This window comes from Chrysochloris asiatica, unplaced genomic scaffold, assembly GCF_000296735.1.
Source record: "Chrysochloris asiatica unplaced genomic scaffold, ChrAsi1.0 scaffold00106, whole genome shotgun sequence".
Taxonomy (NCBI): Eukaryota; Metazoa; Chordata; class Mammalia; order Afrosoricida; family Chrysochloridae; genus Chrysochloris; species Chrysochloris asiatica.
In genome coordinates, this window is record NW_006408624.1 from 2,186,659 (window position 1) to 2,206,535 (window position 19,877).

The 19,877-nt window shown below is 36.7% G+C and overlaps 1 protein-coding gene across 2 annotated transcripts in view; it reads left to right on the plus strand.

The window, feature by feature from the left end:
• The window catches only part of ZMYM4 (zinc finger, MYM-type 4), a 203,172-nt gene extending 184,098 nt beyond the window's left edge, over positions 1-19,074 (plus strand). For both annotated transcript variants that reach the window (XM_006867520.1, XM_006867521.1), the window contains 5 exons: positions 2,135-2,286; positions 7,726-7,837; positions 10,517-10,765; positions 14,299-14,428; positions 18,037-19,074. In XM_006867520.1, coding sequence (XP_006867582.1) covers positions 2,135-2,286; positions 7,726-7,837; positions 10,517-10,765; positions 14,299-14,428; positions 18,037-18,244 — 851 coding nt within the window. In that variant the 3' untranslated portion in view covers positions 18,245-19,074. The remainder of the gene's footprint in view (positions 1-2,134; positions 2,287-7,725; positions 7,838-10,516; positions 10,766-14,298; positions 14,429-18,036) is intronic.
• The last annotated feature ends 803 nt before the right edge of the window (positions 19,075-19,877 follow it).

Below are 19,877 nucleotides of genomic sequence, written 5' to 3' on the forward strand. Positions count from 1 at the left end.
CCCAGAACTCATGTGTGAAAATTACCTGGAAAAGTCGTCTTCTGTAGGAATTTTTCCTAGCAATAAGACTTTGTTTATGGCTGTATTTTTAACTGTCAGGATATTTGGAATCAAATAAAAGAACAGTATAAGTATTTAGGGTCCACATTAGTTCTTTAACATTCTATTCTGAATTTTCAATTTATATTTTACAGTTTTATTTTCTGTTTTATGAAAACTACTTAAATTTTTTGTGGAATGAGATGGGGCATGGAAATGACTTTGTCCATATGATTACGTTTAAAATTTTTATCTTCTTTGCAGCTATACAATCTAATACCTGGATGAATGCATGACTCATGGCATCCCTAAATCTATACTGCAGGCTTTTGTAACTTCCTTATGGGAGTAGATAGCCCCTGTTCTATGCTGCAACTGACCACTTGAGTTCTTACAGATGTAATTTCTCTGTTCCCAGTATATTATAAATAAACTACTGTGGTAATTGTCTGGCTCTTACCCCACCACTTTGAGCCATAGCAGTCTTTGTTTTAGAGAAAAAAAAAAGGGAGTGGAAGTGAGTGTGGAAAGAATATTGTATTTGACTACAGGGCCTAACTGCAATATCCGGGGGCAGTGGGGGATGGGACTATAATTTCTATTATTCATTTATTCAGAAAATACTTACTGAATATCTGTTATGTACCAGGTATGGTACTAGGTACTGGAGTGAATGAATCAAATATGGGTCTTTGACTTCATGAATTTGCCATTTGCAGAGCCATCTCAGGGAAGCTAGGAATATGAAGTCTTGTCTAAATCCAGAATAGCAAGGCCAGACAAGGTGTAATTCTAAACCTATAATGTGGATCAGCCTGTTTTAATAGGATCTCTACAAATCAACTTGGATAAACACCCCTGCTCAAAATGAATTCAGTTCTTCACTGTCTTCAAAATTTTCATCATTGTCTTTCTTTACCCCTTCTTCTTGCTATATTTCTGTACACCTTAGTCCCTTGAAGTTTTTCACCTAATACATTCTATATTCCAGCACTTTTGAGGGTTTGTGAGTTATTTGTGTTGGAGTCCTGGTGTGGTGCTGTGGGTTAATGCACCAGACAACAAAGCCATTTGAACTGCAAGGTCGGTGGTTCAAGCTCACCAGCTGCTCCTCGGAAACCCTATATAGGGTCGCTAAGGGTCGGAATCGACTCGGTGGCACTTCACAACAGCAACAACAGATTCTGTATGGTGGCATAGTGGTTAAGCACTTAGTTTAAATCTACCAACTGCTCTGTGGGAAAACGATGTGGCAGTCTGTTTCTGTAAAGATTTACAGCCGTATAAACCCTGTGAGGCAATTCTTCTTTATCCTATAAGATTACTATGAGTTGGAATTGACTCAACAGCTATGGTTTCAAATTTATATTCAAATGAATTTTAGTTAAGCAGCATTCTTCGTTGTAAATAATCTCAGAACCTTTAAAATGTACTAGCAAGCATTGTGAATTCTTTAGAGGCATTCTTTAGATTGTAGCTTTTGCCAAATTTATCAGATCTTTTTGTTGTTGTTAAGTGCCATCAAGTTGGTTCTTACACATAGCAATCCTATATAGGGTTTCCAAGGAGCATTTGATAAGCTTGAACCATCGACCTTGTGGTTCAAATTAAACTTGCAGTCCAGTGCTTTATGCCATAGCACCACATCAGGAGAGACCCAATTTTCTATACATGCTACTAGTGTTTTGTGGAATATGCTTTGGGAAATATTCTTTTATTCTCTTACTGGGATACTTTACTACCTGTCTATTTAACTCTTTGTCACCTTTCAAGATCTGGATACAGTATCACACTTTCCAAACTCTACCTGAGTCTTCTCAACCTATTAGATATCCCTCATCTGTTTTCATAGAACCCGGTTAAAAAAATGACATAAACCTTGATCATAATACCTCTTACGCCATCTGCACTACATTGTCTTTATTTCCCTAACAGAAAGTCTCTGTCTCTATCCTATCAGTCTCTATCCTATTTCAAGCAGTTTATACCATAATGCCTGGGGCACAGCTATATTGAATGTAAATTATGTTGAATCAAGGAATGTTACTATGTTTGTTATGAGTTAATGTTTCAGATGTATTCTACCTTTCCGCAGTCCGCTCTATCAAACTAAAGGAAGATATTTTGTCCTGCACTTTTGCTGAGTTGAGTTTCGGCTTATGCCAGTTTATACAAGAGGTGCGGAGACCAAATGGTGAAAAATATGATCCAGACAGTATATTATACTTGTGCCTTGGAATTCAACAGGTATCAAATGGAATAATTGTTATAAAATTGATTGTAATTTTAATGATTTTTATAGAACTTGTGAATTAAGCTGAAAAACTATATACTGGTTGTTTGATATTGCTCTAGTACTCTATTAATGAACCACTGACCTGATGTTAAAATCTTGATCCTATAGCCTTTTATATGCTAAGCTGAGCGCTCATAGTAGACTAGCATAAACTGGAGTTGGTGTATTTTATTGGTAAATTGGCAAAAGGGACATATGTAGCAATTCACAAAAGAAACAATATGAATGACTATGTATGTATGTGTGTGTACATACATTAAAATCTCACTTAAAATCTTAAAAGGCAAGTTATAATGTATCTTTTACATTAGCAAAGAATAATAAAAATTGTAACACTTTATTGTTGATAAAAGTTTTATGAGGGTGAATTCTCTTGGACATTGTTGTTCTTGTTAAGTGCCATAGAGTCAATTCTGATTCATAGCGGCCCTGTACAAGGCTTCCAAGGAGCAGCTGGTGGATTTAAACCTCCAGCCTTATGGTTCGCAGTCCAGTGCAGATCCTACAGCGCCACACCAGTAGTCTTTCTCCTGCATAACTGATGGTAATTAATATATATTATCAAGAAAGCAATTTGAGCATGTATTTCAATAATTTTTTTTTCTAAATGATATTTACTTTATTGTTGAAAATATACATTGCAAACAGACCAATAGTTTCTGTGTGCACAATTTAGGGACATTAATTATATTCTTCAAATTGTGCATTAATTTTCAGTTTCCTTTTCTAAGTTGTTCTTCTTCATTAACATATGTTAAACTCTACCCCTTGAGTTTCCTATCTAATATTTCAAGTTGCTTTTGTCATTTTGACTCCATTTAATAGATCTTAAAAAATATATACATAGTGCTCAAAAAGCAGACCTTTGTAATGGTTAAGCTAAACTACTGTTCAGAGTCCTGGTGTGGTGCTTTAGGACAAGCACTGGACTCCTAGCCAGAAGGTTGATGGTTCAAACTCACCAGCTGCTCTTTGGAAACATGACACTCTGTCCAGGGTCACTGTGAGTCAAAATCAACTTGGCTGTTCTGTTTTAAGATGACTTCAGGGAATATTTTTGGCTTAAGGTTTAAAGGTTGTCTCAGGATACAAAATTCAGGGATTCATCCACCCACCATGGTTCCAGCATATCTAGAGTCCATTGAGAATTCAAAATTCTGTTCTGCATTTTCTCCCTTTTGTTCAGGATTCTTAAATGGAATCTTTGATGAAAATGTTCACTAATGGTAGCTGGGCACCATCCAGTTCTGGTCTCATGGCAAAAGAGACAGCTGTTCATGGAGACAGTTAGCTACACATTTTGTATCTTTCTCTTTGTGGCTCTTCCATATATTGCTTCAGATGAATAAAGACCAATTATTGAATCTTGAATGACCGCTTGCAAGCATTTAAGACCCTAGGCACTCTGCAGTGAGCTAAGAGGTAGAATAGAAGCTCTAACCACATTATTAGGCCATTAGCTGGATGTCCCATGAAACCATGACGCTAAACCTCCAAACTAAGGAACCAAATCCCATGAGATATTTGGTTATACATAAGCAACCTCAACAGCTACTTTTTTATGTGCAAACAATCATGATAAAAGGTATAATCAATCCCAGCTCCTACTAGAGAGTTTAGTGTATGAGGTAAAGAAATACGATCCAGTGAGAGAAAGCTACAACAGAGGTGTATATAGGATGCAAAGAAGAGAAGCATCATGGGATTGAAGGTTTTTCAGGGAAGCCTTCCTGAAAGATGTGGTTAAATAATGGAACTCAATAGACATTCTGCTAGAGAAAAATGTAACAGTTCACTTCTGTATAGATCTACAGTCTTGGAAATCCTATGGGACTGTTCTCTTCTGTCTTTCAGGGTTGCTATGAGTCAGATTCAACTCAATGGCAAAGGATTTGTTTTTTGTTTCAAATCAATTTTGACAGGAAATAAAGCTTCCCATATCATTTAAGGAATTTTAAAAAATCACTTGTTAACACCTTGAACTTGCCTTCTTTTATTTATATCTTTCTGACATTTAAAGTAATTACACTAATTACAGGAAATTTTTTAAAAAACAAAAATGTAATGAAAGAAACTAAATGATAATATACTCATTCGCTGGGAAAGGGATGGTGGGAAAGGTTGTTTAATCAGTAAGAATCGTTTCTTAGTATGTTTCTGTAATCTTTTAAATCATATGTTTAATCAGTGTTTTAACATTCTTTTCTTCTGATGAAAATGCTTTTGTACATTTATTCTGATAGTGACATTTGATGCACTATAGAATATTTTGTATTTTCATAAAGTCCAATTTACCTATTTTTTCCTTTGTATCATATGTATGATGTTGGATGTAAGAATCCATTTCCAAATCTAGGGTCATGAAGGTTTACCTCTGCTTTCTTCTATGAGAATTGTGATTTTAGCTCTTACTTAGTTGATCCATTTTCATTTTTGTGTATGGTATGAGGAACGTTTTTTCTTTAGATGTCTATATGCAGTTTTCATAGCATCATGAGTTGAAGAGACTGTTCTTACTCTTTTCCCATTAAATGGTAGCATGTTCATCAAAACTGTTTACTGTATATGTATGGGTTTATTTCTGGACTCTTCACTTCTATTCCACTGATCTCTATATCTATTATTATACTAGTTACCACCGTTTTTGATTATTGTACCTTTAAATAAGTTTTGAAACTGGGAACTGTGTCTTCCATATTGTTTTGGCTATTTTAATTTCTTGCCATTCCATAGGAATTTTAGGATCAACTTTATTTCTTGGGGGGGGGAAGGGCATATTGTGTTTTGATTATGTTGACTCTATACTTTGATCTAACAATACAGTATTAAATCGTCTGATCCATGAACATGTTGTTGTTGTTGTTGTTATGTGCCATCGAGTCGGTTCCGACCCATAGCGACCCTGTATAGGGTTTCCGAGGGTGTAAATCTTTACGGGAGTAGAAAGCCTCATCTTTCTCCCGCGGAGCAGCTGGTAGTTTCGAACCGCTGACCTTAAGGTTCGCAGCCCGATTCGTAACCATAAGATGTCTTTATTTAGTTAGGTCTTTATTTTTTTCAGTAGGGATTTGTGGTCTTATGTGTTTATGTATAGTTTATAGTTTATATACCTTACACCTCCTTGCTTTAATTTATTATTAAGTATTTTGCTCTTTCTGATGCTATTGCAAATGGAATGTTCATTTCTTTTCTGATTGTTCACTGCTGATGTAGAGAAATCAGAGCTCTGAACTGGTTCAAAACAGTTCCATTACTGCCATGTAAGCAGGGAACATGTATGGTATTTTGATATAAGTAGGAAACCATCAGCTGTTCCTTACTGAAAGATGGTAGCTGAACATGCTGCTTAGAATGTGTTACTCTAAAGTCCTGCAAAACACATATGTGACCCTTGTTTTAAGACGAAAGTTGCTGAACAGTTTTGAACTAGTCTGAAACCCTTATAGAAGTTCAGTTGATTTTTGTGTGTCAATGTTGAATGGTGCTGTTTTGCTTAAGCAATTTATTAGCTGCAGTCATTTTGGGGAGGGATTCTTTTAGATCATGTTATTTGCAAATAGAGTTGATTTTACTTTTTTATTTATTTTTTTTCATAACTGGGTTGAATAGAAATGGCAAGAGTAGGCATCCTTGTCTTGTTCCTAATCTGCTGTTATTACTTATAAATATATTATGTCTTTTATGTCAAATATTATGTTATTTCTAAGTACTGTCAAGTTGGTTCTGACTCATAGTGACCCTGTGTAGGGTTTCTGAGGAGTGGCTGGTGGGTTTGGACCACCAACCTTGTGGTTAGCAGTCCATTGCTTATTTTACAGCACCACATCAGGACTCCAAAAAAATATGTGTGTATGTACATAATGTTTATTTGCTGCTGCTACATGCCATCAAATTGATTCTGACTCAGCAACCCTGTAGAAAGTTTCTAAGGAGTGGCTGGTGGGTTTGAACCACTGACCTTACAGTAAGCAGTCCATTGCTTACCCAGTGACACCACCCTAAGACTCCAGTAATGTGCGTTGTTGTTGTTACATGCCATCGAGTCAATTTCAACTCATAGATAGCGACCAGTTATAGGGATTTCAAGGAGTGACTGGTGAGTTTGTACCGTGAACTGGTGCTTCAGACTGACCTTGCAGTCCAGTGCTTTATCCCAGTGTCACACCAGGACTCTATAATGTGCATTGTTGTTAATGTTGTTGTTATGTGCCATGGAGTGGGTTCTGACTCATGATTCAATTTTATGTATTTACTAAAGGAATTTTTTAAAGGTTAAAATGTTCTTGAATATTAATCATAGTTGCCTTTTAAATGGTATGTTTGAGTTTGTCTTTTTCCAGTTTTTCAGTCTTTTCAACATTTTCCATATGAAGATATGATATCTTAAGTGGGGAATATCCTTCTTTAAAGAAAAATACTTTTCAATAACAAAACTGTAATTGGAGTAAGAGCATGAATTACCTTTGAAGGAGCCTCATAAAAATGCACGTTGAAGTGGGTGGTATCTAATTTTTAGAAGCTAGGATATATTAAAGTACAAAAAAATATTTCCCTAAATCGTATATTAATAAGGAAAGTAAAAGACAAGACAGACATGGATTAATAAATTTAAAACACTAGATTTTAAAAACATCCAAAGGTCTTTGGTACGTAGCTATATGCTGCTTTGTATGTTTTGTAGTTGTTTCATCTAAATTGATTTTATCTGATCTGTATCTTCAAACCTTTCTTTAAGTGCACTTTATCCAAGCTGTTCCTGGTTTTATATCCTGTCATATAATCCTTTGATATGGTATAATTAGTGAGTTTTTTTTAATCTTACACTTAAACTTTTTGAGGATATAGGGTAGGGAACACCGAGTGAGCGGAATTCAGAGGGCAGAAAGTTGAGAACTGTGGTTACAAGACTGAAAGTAAATAGCTTTCTAGTTGGATTTGCTTCAGTCACTTGGCACTAGATGATGGGACATGACCTCAGAACTAAACTGAAAACCAGGCAAATACCTTCTGAGAGTACATTTGCAGGTTCATACTGTGGATCAGGAAATACTAATTTGGGAAATCTGTGTTATTACTTTGTGTGCTAAGTTTTATGAACTGAATAAATGATATTTATTTATGAATTCATTATAATTATTTTGTACCATTCCTTGTTTTGAAAAGGAGAATAAAAGAATACCTTGCAAGCTCAGTGGTCAAGATAATGTTAATCAATGTAAACGGAATGTTTAACTGGAAAACTCATTTTAAAATATATATTCTTAAAAGACTTAGAAGATGAACATGGTTTACAACATTGTAAGGAAAAAAAATTAAGCGTATGTCTTTGAAAAAAAAAATCTTGCATTTTCTTTGTATCACCATGTGTATATATATGTTTTCTCTTACAGTACCTGTTTGAAAATGGTAGAATAGATAACATTTTTACTGAGCCGTATTCCAGATTTATGATTGAACTTACCAAACTCTTGAAAATATGGGAACCTACAATACTTCCTAATGGTAGGATGATTTTTTTTTCATTCATATGTTTTGTTAAATTACTAAGGTTTGTGATTATCATTTTATGAATTGTTTATTTTCTATTTCTGACCTAGTTAATAACTCAATTTTACTGCAGTTATAGATGTTAAATTCTGAAAATAAATAAATAAATTGAGGTTACCTTTACTTTTCAGAAACCTTTTTGATCTGGTCATGTCAGTAAAGCTGTACACTGCATCAGACTTGCTACACTGTCTTCTATTAGACTCTATCTGGTAGCAGATATGCATACTTCATTGGTTGTTAGAGAATTTTGTTCTTATTCTGGAATTTCCTTTGCCGTATACCTTCAGACAAGCCCCTGAATGACTCCTGGTCTCAGGCTCCTCAGCTGTGACTGGAGAGGTCAGGAGTGTATGCTCCGTTCTGTTGGAACTTTGAAGCATTCTGAGCTACAGAATGCTTTTAGCATTAAGGGAATGGACCATAGGGACATAGACTTATAAATGATAGTCATGTTTATGGATAGTCTTCCAAAAATGGAGTAAAGAAGCAATGGCAAAGGATTGAGGAGAGAAAATTGGTGAAAACCCACATTTGAAAGGCTTCATGCGAAAGGTACAGTAAAGGTACAGTGGTTAAGGAAAAAAAATCAAAAGAGAAATAATATTTTATGACATGAAAGTTATAGGAAATTAAACAAAATTTCATAGGTACATTTATATGATGACTATGGGTCTTAGAGTATAGCAGCAAAGTTGTACAGAGCCTATGATGTTGTGGTTGTTAAGTGCTGTCGAATCAGTTCTGACTCATAGCGACCCTGTATAGGGTTTCCAAGGAGCAGCTGATGAGTTTGAACTGCTGACGTTGTGGTTTGCAGTCCAGTGCTGAGCCTGTTTTGCACATATATGGGTATGTGTAAACAATGTTACTACTAGGTTTCCAGTTTGTACATACACAGTTTATTCCAAAGAAAACAAGTATGAACATGTCTTTGTGATAATGGGTAGGCTACAGAAAAGTTCCCTCAGTACTAAAAGTAAGTCTAGTTTAGGCTGTTTTCAATAAAAGGATACTTTTTATTTGTACAATAAAAAGAAAAAAATAATTTTATAGTCAGAATATATCAAAAAATTTTTAAGTGGACACCTTTCCAAATCATTGGAACTTTTCAACAAATTTGCAGGAATAAACCCTCGCATAAAACAATGATTTTTAGATGGATCACGTATTTTAAGGAAGACCAGAAAGATCTCCAAGATACGGAAAAGAGAGGGAAGACCATCAGCCTTGACAAATGAAGAAACCATGACTAAATTCTAGAAACTGGTGGTGGTGGTGGTTATATGCTGTGGAGTTGGTTCAGACTCATAGCAACCCTGTACAGGGTTTCCAAGGCTGTAAATCTTTACGGGAGCAGAAAGCCTCATCTTCCTCCCGTGAAACAGCTGGTAGTTTCAAACTGCTGACCTTGCGGTACGCAGCCTGATTCGTAACCACTATGCTACCAGAGCTCCAGAAACTGGTGGAGGACCATAGAATTACCATTGATACAATTGCTGCTGAAGTTGCAGTCTCACTTGGTTTGGCATTTTCGATTATAAGCAAACAAGGCCTTAGGAAGCTCTGGCTGGAGAGGTGCAAAAAAAAAAAATGTTATGCAAAGATCAGGTGCTCAAAGTGCTGATATGTCTATCAGTCTTTTAAACAACATCAAAGCTACTGAAGATGGCTTTATGTAATGAGTCGTAACAGGACAAGTCTTGCATTTACTAGTGTGATCCAGTGAGCAAGGTCCAATCTGAGGGGATCTGCTGTGTCAGTTAAATTTAAGGCAAAGAAGTCAGCTTAAAAGGTTATGTATGACAACTGAATTTTAGGATTCCCAAGGGGTTATCTGAATGGTTTTACTCAAAGAACACAGGACAGTCATGGAGGTTATTATGATGAAGAAGTTTTAAGAAAATTAAATTAAAAACTGTGTTGGTGAAAAAAAGGCCAGGAAAGTTGCCTAGAGGAATTTTTTTCCACCAAGATAATGGACCTGCTCATTCTTTGAGGGTTGCAAGGCTGTCTTACAAGAGTTTTGCTGGGAAACCATACTGCATTTACTCTTACAGCCCTTACCTTGCCCCTTCAGGCATCTTTTTGTTCCCTAAACTAAGAGAACATTTAAAAGAAACTCAATTTGAGTCCTCAAGGATGCCAAAACTGCCATTTTGACATGGTGTAAATTGAAGAATGAAGAATTCTTTGGGGAAAAGTTTTTGAGAGGTGGAAACACTGTCTTCAGAAGTGTACAGACCTAGATGGGAGGATATGTTAAGAAACAATAGCTTCACATTTTGCTATTTTTGTTTACAAAATCAAAGTTTCTATGACTTTGTAACAATACTTTGTGACTTACCCATGTATTTAGTATCTGGCCCTTTAAAGAAATACTGTGCTCTAGCCCCTGATCTAAAATAGCCATAGATTCAAACTGTTTTTCTTTTTTAAATGAGCACAATGTCTAACTGGCTTTAATCTTAAATTCCCTTTTCTTCATGGTGCTTTTTCTGTTTATCCTCCTAATAAAAAGGAGGAAAAGAGAGAAAGAATCACTTTCCCTCCAAATCTCCCGTTCTAGAATTTGAGAAATGTCTTCAGCCCTATTTAACAGCAGCTAAGTACTGTTTTCCCGCTTCTGTCCAGGTTACATGTTCTCTCGCATTGAAGAAGAGCATTTGTGGGAGTGCAAACAGCTGGGTGCTTACTCGCCAATTGTTCTCTTGAACACCCTCCTTTTCTTCAATACCAAATATTTCCAACTGAAGAATGTTAGTGAGCACTTGAAGCTTTCCTTTGCCCATGTGATGAGACGGACCAGGACGCTAAAGTACAGTACCAAGATGACGTATCTGAGATTCTTCCCACCTCTACAAAAGCAGGAATTGGAACCAGGTGTGTGCTGTGTTTCTAAAATGTCTATCATTTAATGTCAAAATAGATTGTCACAGAGGGGTAATCCTAATATTTTAGACGTGTTTAGAGCTTAAATTTATTTTAGCATTTAAATGTTTAAATATTGTCACAACTAAGGTGAAGGAAAGGCTGTTCAAAATTAAAGGAATTACTTGCTTCAAAATACTTTTATTAGCTTTTAAATGAGACACTCTGAGATTATTGGTCTACCGGAGAGCCCAAATAATCTGCATTTTTAAACGTCCCTGAGGATTTCCCTGTATAGTCATGGTTGAGAAACACTACTTCAGAAGGTACCAGATCAAGTACAGTTAAAAGAAGCCTGCGTAGCTTTTAAATATATTGTTTTCTACATCTTTTTTTGACCATTGTACCTCTTTTTAGTTAGCATTCATTGTCAAATTATGAAGACACTTAATAGCTAGCTTAGATAGACTGCTTACATAATATATCATAAGCATTGACAATTTTATTAGAAAGTTTATCATCCTGTGTTCCAAACTCAGCCTGTTAAGTAATAGTTTGTTTTTAATGTTTAAAGAATTAACATTTTTTAAAAAGAGAATGAGAATAGAAGCAAATACTATTGAATGATGATACACAGAAGGAATTGTTACATTTGCAATGTAATTGTAATCAGTGCACTAGGATAAGTATAAAACCAATGTTCTCCCATGTAAACTATCACTCATTTCACAGTAAAAACTTTTTTAAAAAAGAGCTAATACTAGTATTATGTTATTGTAGTCCTGGTATGGCACTGTGGGTTAATGCATTCGACTGAAAAGTCTATTTGGATTGCAAGGTCGGTAGTTCAAGTTCACTAGCTGTTCCTTGGAAACCTGAAATAGGTCGTTACAGGTCAGAACTGACTCAACAGCACTTAACAACAAGAAGTATGTTGTTGTTGTGTGCAGTTAAATTAATTTGTACTCAGCGATCTTATATGACAAAGTAGAACTGCTTCAGAGGGTTTCCATGGCTATAATCTTCATGCTTGTCAATTACCAGGTCTTTTCCTCCGCGGACCCGCCGATAGGTTGAAACCTCAGACATTTCTGTTCGCAGCTGTGTGATTAACTATTATGCTACCATGGCTCCCATTGGTAGTATAGAACTAGAACTTTATTTTGACCAGAGTTTGTTGTTGTTGTTGTTAAGTGCTGTCGAATCGGTTCCAACACATAGTGACTTTGAATAGTGTTTCTGAGGAGCGACTGGTGAGCTTGAACCGCCAACCTTGTGGTTCAAACCAACTTCTTAGTTCAGTGCATTAACCCACCACACCACACCAGGACTCCATGACCAGATTATAAATTCTCCAAATCTATGTGTTAGTTGTTACTTCTTTGGTGTAAGATTGAACTGTTTTTTTTTTTCTGTTTTTTTTTATATGTGAGAAATGAAAATTACTGAAACTGAAATCTGTAAGATAGAGTTGTGATGTAAGATTTTCTCTCAGTTGCTCCTTTTACTTTACAGAACACTAAGATTATCATGCTTTTTCTCCTAATGTTTATGTCCTATTTCCTTAGCTCAATTTGTTAAAAGCCTAAAAGCATAGAACACCAGAAATAAATGTAACAGAATAAATGTATTGTAAGTAGATATAATTAGAGCCAGGCAACATCAACCTGAAGGTATTGGGAATACACCCCAAAGTAGAGATAGTGAAAGCAGGTTTTATAGGCAGGTCTGAACAGGGTCATCTTGTGAAGGTCATTATATGTTGGTCCTTCTAAAGTGGTTTATTAGAGCACATGATGGACTTCAGGGTCAGTCAGTTATAAAAACAAAGTTGTTAAAGACATGCCAGACATCCTCAAACACAGCTGCCAGTCAGTTCCCAAAGTTTCAGCTTCTCAAAACTGGCTGCAGGTTCCAACAAAGATGCTATTTTTCACAATACTATGGCAATGTCCATAGAATCTGTGGTAACATAGTGGTTATGAATCACGATGCAAATATCAAGGTCAGCAGTTCAAAACTACCAATGGTTCTATGGAAGAAAGATGAGGCTTTCTGCTCCCATAAAGATTTACAGCCTCGGAAACCCCATGCTGGGTTGCTGTGAGTCAGAAGCAACTGTGAACGGCTCATCACCACCACCATGGCAGTGCCAGTAGGCACTGGTGCCCCACTGTAGATGTATTTGCAGGTCTCTACTATATATCTTGATCTCTACTATAGGAGAAAAGACAGTAGAATCCTCTCTTTTTGCTTATCTTGTGAAAAATAACATTATTAATAATATTTATCAGCATTTACTAAGCCAGGAGTACATAAATTTCATAGGACAGTGACTTTGTTTTTTTCACTGCTGTAAACCCAGCACTTGGAATAATGTAAGGTCACCACCCATAAACCAAAACCAAACTCACTGCTGTAAAAACTCAGTGGCCCTATATAGGGCTTCTGAAACTAATTTTTTTTTTTTTTTTATGTTTTACTGTAAATTATATGATAGTTTACATGGAAGAACATTAGTTTTACATTCATCCTATCTTATATTGTTTCATTGTTATGGTTACAATCCCCTCCATGCATCATCAACTAACCAAAGGGTATACACTACAAGCCTGCCCCCCGGTCGTTAGCAAACAGTCCCTGTCACTCTCTGTGTCTAAAGTCCCCAACTGCTCTATCTCTCCATGTCATTGTCTCTGCCTCCATCTCAGGCATTGCTTCTCTGGGTAGGGTCCCGCTCTCTGCTCTTCTCCCTAGATTGCAAAGTTAATCGCTCTCCTCCTTCCTACAAAACGTCTACCTGTACATTTCCAACCCTCACAAGCAGTCCTGATAACAATTATTCACTATTATATCACAGAGATGGATGCGTATTTCATTTCATCAGCCCCACCTAAACAGATTGTATACTACTCAGTGTGGAGATTCTACCTTTCTTCACGCCCTCTGAATCTAGGTTCCCTCTTGAAAGCTTGTAAGCCAGTCACTTCTTGCCTTTGTAGCGCCCCCCCCCCATTTTGGGTAGCCAATGTCCAAGTTGCCCATCCCTGTCTACTCTGTGTGTGGAGGGGGTGGGAATGATCCTTGCTGTAAGGATTTGTTCCCTCTTTTGAGCTACTGCATCCATAGGTACTGCATCCATAGGTCAAGTTCATCAAATTGTATCAGATTATTATTTTTTTTTTTTCTCTCTCTTCTTTCTTTTTCTGGTTGAGCTCTGATCATCCAGTCATTGAAGCCAGGTCAAGTGGGTATTTGAAACTAAATTTTAATGGGAGCAGCCTCATACCTTCTCCTGTGGAACAGCTGTTGGGTTTGAACTGCTGATCTTGCAGTTAGTAGTCCAGTGCTTATCCTACAACACCACAAGGACTTCTAAGACTACCCCTTATAGGCGCTCAATAAATATTTGTTGAGTGAGTGAATAAATGAAAGGGAAAAGAGAGAGAATGGCCGCCCATTGAAGTTCTGACTTTAAGCAGAGCTCATTGAGACTTGAAGAAAAATACTTTTCTAATATATTCCTTATTATTTCTTGTTTAAAGATAAACTAACTGTTGGCAAGAGGAAACGAAATGAAGATGATGAGGTGTCAGTGGGTGTGGAGATGGCAGAGAATACAGATAACCCACTAAGATGCCCAGTTCGGCTTTATGAGTTTTACCTGTCAAAATGGTAGGTGATCTTCCTCTAAACTACATGAAGCCCATTTCAAAAATTAGTTAATATGCTTTGGATTTCAGGAGCTTGAAAATCAGGACTGTAACTGGCATCTGATTTTAGATAAGGACTTACCTCAGATTTCCGTATTTCTCCATTCTTGTCTGCCTGAATTGTTAAACAAGACACAAATTGCTTTATCTTAATGATTTGTTTCCAAATACTTCTTCAGAAACAAGAATCACTGCCAATATTTGATCACTTTAAATGTTGTTCAAACTTTAACTGCTCTTTATTATTATGCAACTATTTGTATTCATAGTTACTGATGTTTGAAATGCAACATTGATACAAAAAACAAAGAAGATCAGTTATTGGAAAATATGGCCTTGGTGTTAGAAAACAATACTGTTGATTATATAATGGAATTTGTATGACCTTTTTTAAACAACGTAAAAGATTATAAACATGAACCTCACAAGATGGAATACACAGAAATCAAATTGACTGTATCTATGGGAAGAGGCGGTGGAAAAGAACCGTATCATCAGCCAAAGCAAGACCAGGGGCAGTCTGTGGAATAGACCATCAATTGCTCATATGCAAGTTCAGGCTGAAATTAAAACAAGTGCATGAGAGCCAAAATTTGACCTTGAACATAATCTAACCTGAATTTAGAGTTCATCTTAAAAATAGATCTGATGAATAAGATATTAATAGCTGAAGACTAGAAGAGTTTTGGGGATGACATCAAGAATATCATAACAAGAAGTAAGCAAAAGGTCATTAATAAGACAAGAAAAAAGGAAAAAACCAAAATGGATGTCAGAAGAAACTCTGAAACTTGTAATCAAGCATATAGATGCTAAAGCAAATGGAAGAAACAAGGAGGTAAAAGAATTTAACAGGAAATTTCAAGGGGCGTCTTGAAAAGACAACATTAAGTATTATAATGAAATGTGCAAAGACCTAGATTTAGAAAACCAAACGGGAAAATCACGCTAATCATTTCTAAAGTTGATAGAAAAATTCAAGCATCAACTTGCAATATTCAGGAATTCAAGGGGAAAATACTGAATAATGCAGGAAGATGGCAAGAATACACAGTCACTGTGCCAAAAAGAAATGGTTGATGTTCAACCATTTCAAGAGGTATCATATAATCAAGGAAGTAGTCCAAGGTACTAAAGGCATTGGAAAAGAACAAGGCTCCAGGAATTGATAGGGTACAAATGAAAATCTTTCAGCAAACTGATGCAGCACTGGAGACACTCACTCATCTATGCCATGAAATTTGAAACTGACAATCTGATTGGAAGAGATCCATATTTGTGCCCATTCTAAAGAGAAATGGCCCCATGGAATGCAGAAATCATCAAACAATATCATTAATATCATATGCAAATAAACTTTTTCTAAGGATAATTCAAAAATGGCTGCAACAGTGCATTGATAGTGAACTGCCAGAGGTTCAATAAGAGATACGGAAAAACAGAATATCATTGCTTATGTCAGATGGATGTTGACTGAAAGCAGAAAATGCCAGAAAGATGTTTACCTCTGCTCTATTAACTATACAAAGGCTACCAACTATGTGGATCATGACAATCTATGAGTAACATTGCAAAAAATGAGTATTCCACAACATGAAATGGTGCTCATAAGGAACCGCCTGTACACAGAAAAAGGGACATGAATGGTTTAAAATCAGGAAAGACGTGCATCAGGCTTATATTCTCTCACCATACTTACTCAGTCTGCTGAGCAAATAGTTCCAGAAGCTGAATTATTTGAAGAACAGAACATGGCATCAGGATTGAAGGAAGGCTCACTGACAGCCTGAAATATACAGATGATACAATTTTGCTTGTTGAAAGCGAAGAGGACTTAAAATACTTGCAGAGGAATATCAAAAACCACAACCTTCATATAGATTGTTACCTCAGTGTAAAGAGAACAAAAATCCTCACCACTGGACCAATAAATACAACATGATAAGTTGAGAAAAGAATAAAGTTGTCAGAAACTTCATTTTGCTTGGATCCACTGTCAACACTAATGGAACCAGCATTCAAGAAATCAAATGAAATATTGTATTAGGCAAATCCACTGCACAGTACCTCCTTAAAGTGTTAAAATGCAAAAATGTCACTTTGAGGACTAAAGTGTGCCTGACTCAAGCCATGGTATTTTCAATAGCCTCTGGTAGCGTAGTGGTTACGAATCGGGCTGCGAACTTTAAGGTCAGCGGTTCGAAACTACCAGCCGCTCCGCGGGAGAAAGATGAGGCTTTCTACTCCCATAAGGATTTACACCCTCGGAAACCCTGTACAGGGTCGCTATGGGTCGGAACCGACTCGACGGCACTTAACAACAACAACAACATATGCTTATGAAAGTTGCACAGTGAATAAGGAAGACTATAAAAGAAATGATGCATATGAGTGTTGGAGAAGAATATTAAATGTACCGTGATCTGATCTGTGTTGGAAGAAGTACAACCACAATGCTCCTTAGAATCTGGGATGGTGAGACTTTATTTTTTCAAACATATTGCCAGAAGGGACTAGTCCCTAGAGAAGGACTTGATGCTTGAGAAAGTGAAGGGTTATTGAAAAAGAGAACGACCCTCAATAAGATGGATTGGCACAGTGGCAGCAGCAATGGGCTGAAGTGTAAGAGCAATTGTGAGGATGGTACAGGAGCGGGCAGTGTTTCATTCTGTTGTGCATAAGGTTACTGTGAGTCATAATAGACACAGCAGGCCTAACAACAAAGATTTGTTTCCAAAAATTTCTTCAAAAGCAAGAATCACTGCTATTGATCTGTTCAACTGTTGCTCAAATTTTACTTGCTATCTTTATTAGTATTAAGAAAAGAAATTTAGAGAGGTTATAATGCTAAACCTATAGCTTCTAAAGCAATTTAATTTTAAGGAATTGAAATTTTACTTAGTGATACTTTTCATACATAAACCTAGTGATTCAAATCTAAAGAATTATTAAGTCCATGCCTTACACTAGCTTTGGTTCCCCCCTGCCCCCAAAAGGATATATAATGACCAGGTTTCTCCTTTGGCAGTATTAAGGGGGCTTTAAAAAGCTATAGACACATGGAATTAAAGGATAACAGAATTTTTGCAGTAATTAATTGAAATGCCCTTGTATATATTGAGTACCCTTAGGATATTGGGCACTTAGAATATGTGGTTCTCAACCATGTCACGATAGTTGAATTTTTTTGGTTTTCCTCATGTTTTAAGTACTAATGTTTGTGAAAGATATTGCACGTATGATTATTTTTGTTGTTGAAAGCTATCAAGTAAGTTCCAACTCATAGTGACCCTTAGTAGGGTTTTTGAGGAGTGGCTGTTGTTTGAACTGCCAGCTTTGCAGTTCAAACCAACCTTGCATTCTAATGCTTATCCTACAGCTCCATACCAGGACTCTATATGATTATTACTGGGAGGGAAATACCTACAAACTAACTTATTCCTGTGGATATGTTGATTATTTATTAGGGTAGTCATGGTGGGGAAAAGTGGGAAACCATTATATTAAAGAATACTTACATATTTTGTATACTTTCTGATCCTCAACTTTGTTCTTTTTCCCCATGGGTAGTTCTGAAAGTGTGAAGCAGAGGAATGATGTATTTTACCTTCAACCTGAACGTTCCTGTGTTCCGAATAGCCCCATGTGGTATTCCACATTCCCGATAGACCCTGGGACCCTGGACACCATGTTAACACGTATTCTCATGGTGAGGGAAGTACATGAAGAACTTGCCAAAGCCAAATCTGAAGACTCTGATGTTGAAATATCAGATTAAAATGGAATTGAGTTTCCTATTTTCATATACATTGGTATGCACCAAACTGTGAATGCGTCCAGCAGTTGGAAAACGATGTATAAGCCCAAGTCCTCTTGACTTGATCCTTACTTACTGGGAAGCAGGTGACTCGTGAACCATAGTGTGGATGTACAAATGGAAATTGAAGGAAAGAATATGAACTGAAAAATTTTGTTCTTTGGCAGTGATAGAGTTCTTTAGACATCTTCAGAATGACTAACCAATTTCTCTGAGTGGTGCATAATCATATTTTGTTTGGGAATAACAAATTGTGGAATATTTTTAAGGAAAAATGTTGTATAAAACTCTACCATAGTAACCTTAGACCTTAGAGAGGTAGCTTTGGAGTACAACCTTGGCTGCAATAGACTACTTGGGCAAGCCCTCCATCAAAGTCAGGGAAAAGTCAGTATAGAGAGCTAAGAATGATACCAGGTGAGAACTGTGGGACCCAGACTTGAAGACCCAATAAAAATCTTCAACTTTTCTTTAAAAGATAGTGAAGTGGTCTTGGTTTTGATTTTCACTGCCAACCCAATTCTGTGAAGGATAGAAGCCTCTGGTGCTTTTGTCGTAGGCCCCTCACATCAGGGATAAAGGCCTTCACCGCTCTTAATAGAATAATGTGTCCCTTTCACTTTTGGAGCCTACCTGCCTCAGCTGTGGGTCTAGATTGTGGATAAATTTAGGTAAAGGAGATGAAACGTTGCTACGTAATCATGTACACAGACTATCTGTGGAGCTTGTTTGACCCCAGGTGTTTTGAGATGTTTGTAGAAAACCCACTAAAATGCCCATTTCTCTGGGTGCCAGCATTCAGTGCTGTTGTCTCATGGCATAAGCTGTGGTACCCAGTTTATGGGTTCTCCGTTTGTTTTCCTTTTCCCCAAATGGCAGCTTTTCTCCCATCGCTTTATCTTCCTTTTTCCCAGATAATTCCTCTTATTTGTCTTTTGCAACAGTTTCTGGAGGCCCTTGTCATTTCAAACAGAGTAGTCTCTGTTCTTACTCTGGTGAACCTGTGGGTGATTCCACACAGACACAGTATTAATTAATGATCTGAATGATGGTCGAAAAGGTAGGTCCTGGTGTGAGCCGACATAGGCATTTAGAAGATGACCTTGTTGCCCTAACAAAGTTGAAAACTGTGGTTCTAGGGCAGGTTTCTATCCACAGACAGGTCTTCTCGCATTGTCCAAACTCTAGCTGCTTTAGTAGTTCAATAAAGATGGCAAATCCTAGGCCTGTTTGGCATAGCCGTCCACCTCTCTCAATCTCCATTCTCAGTTTCTTCCCCACAAAATTGTGAATCAAAGGTTTGAATGTTGGCCAATTGACAGAACTTCTTTAGCCTGAGGTTAATTTGACCCTGTGACACAAGTAAGCAAAATCCAAAATGCCTGTTAGAAATTTTAACCTTGAAAGACTTGTCAGGTGGAGGTGGCAAGTGTTTTTTGTTTCGTTTTGTTTTAAACCAAATTCATTTAACTACAATAAAAATTTTAAAGTAGCCCTTTTGGCATTGTGTACTTGATGGTTTTGTCCCTCTGCTTGTAACAAATTTTTACCAAAAACTGTGTAAAAGAAGTAAATCTGCCCCAATTCTGTATGA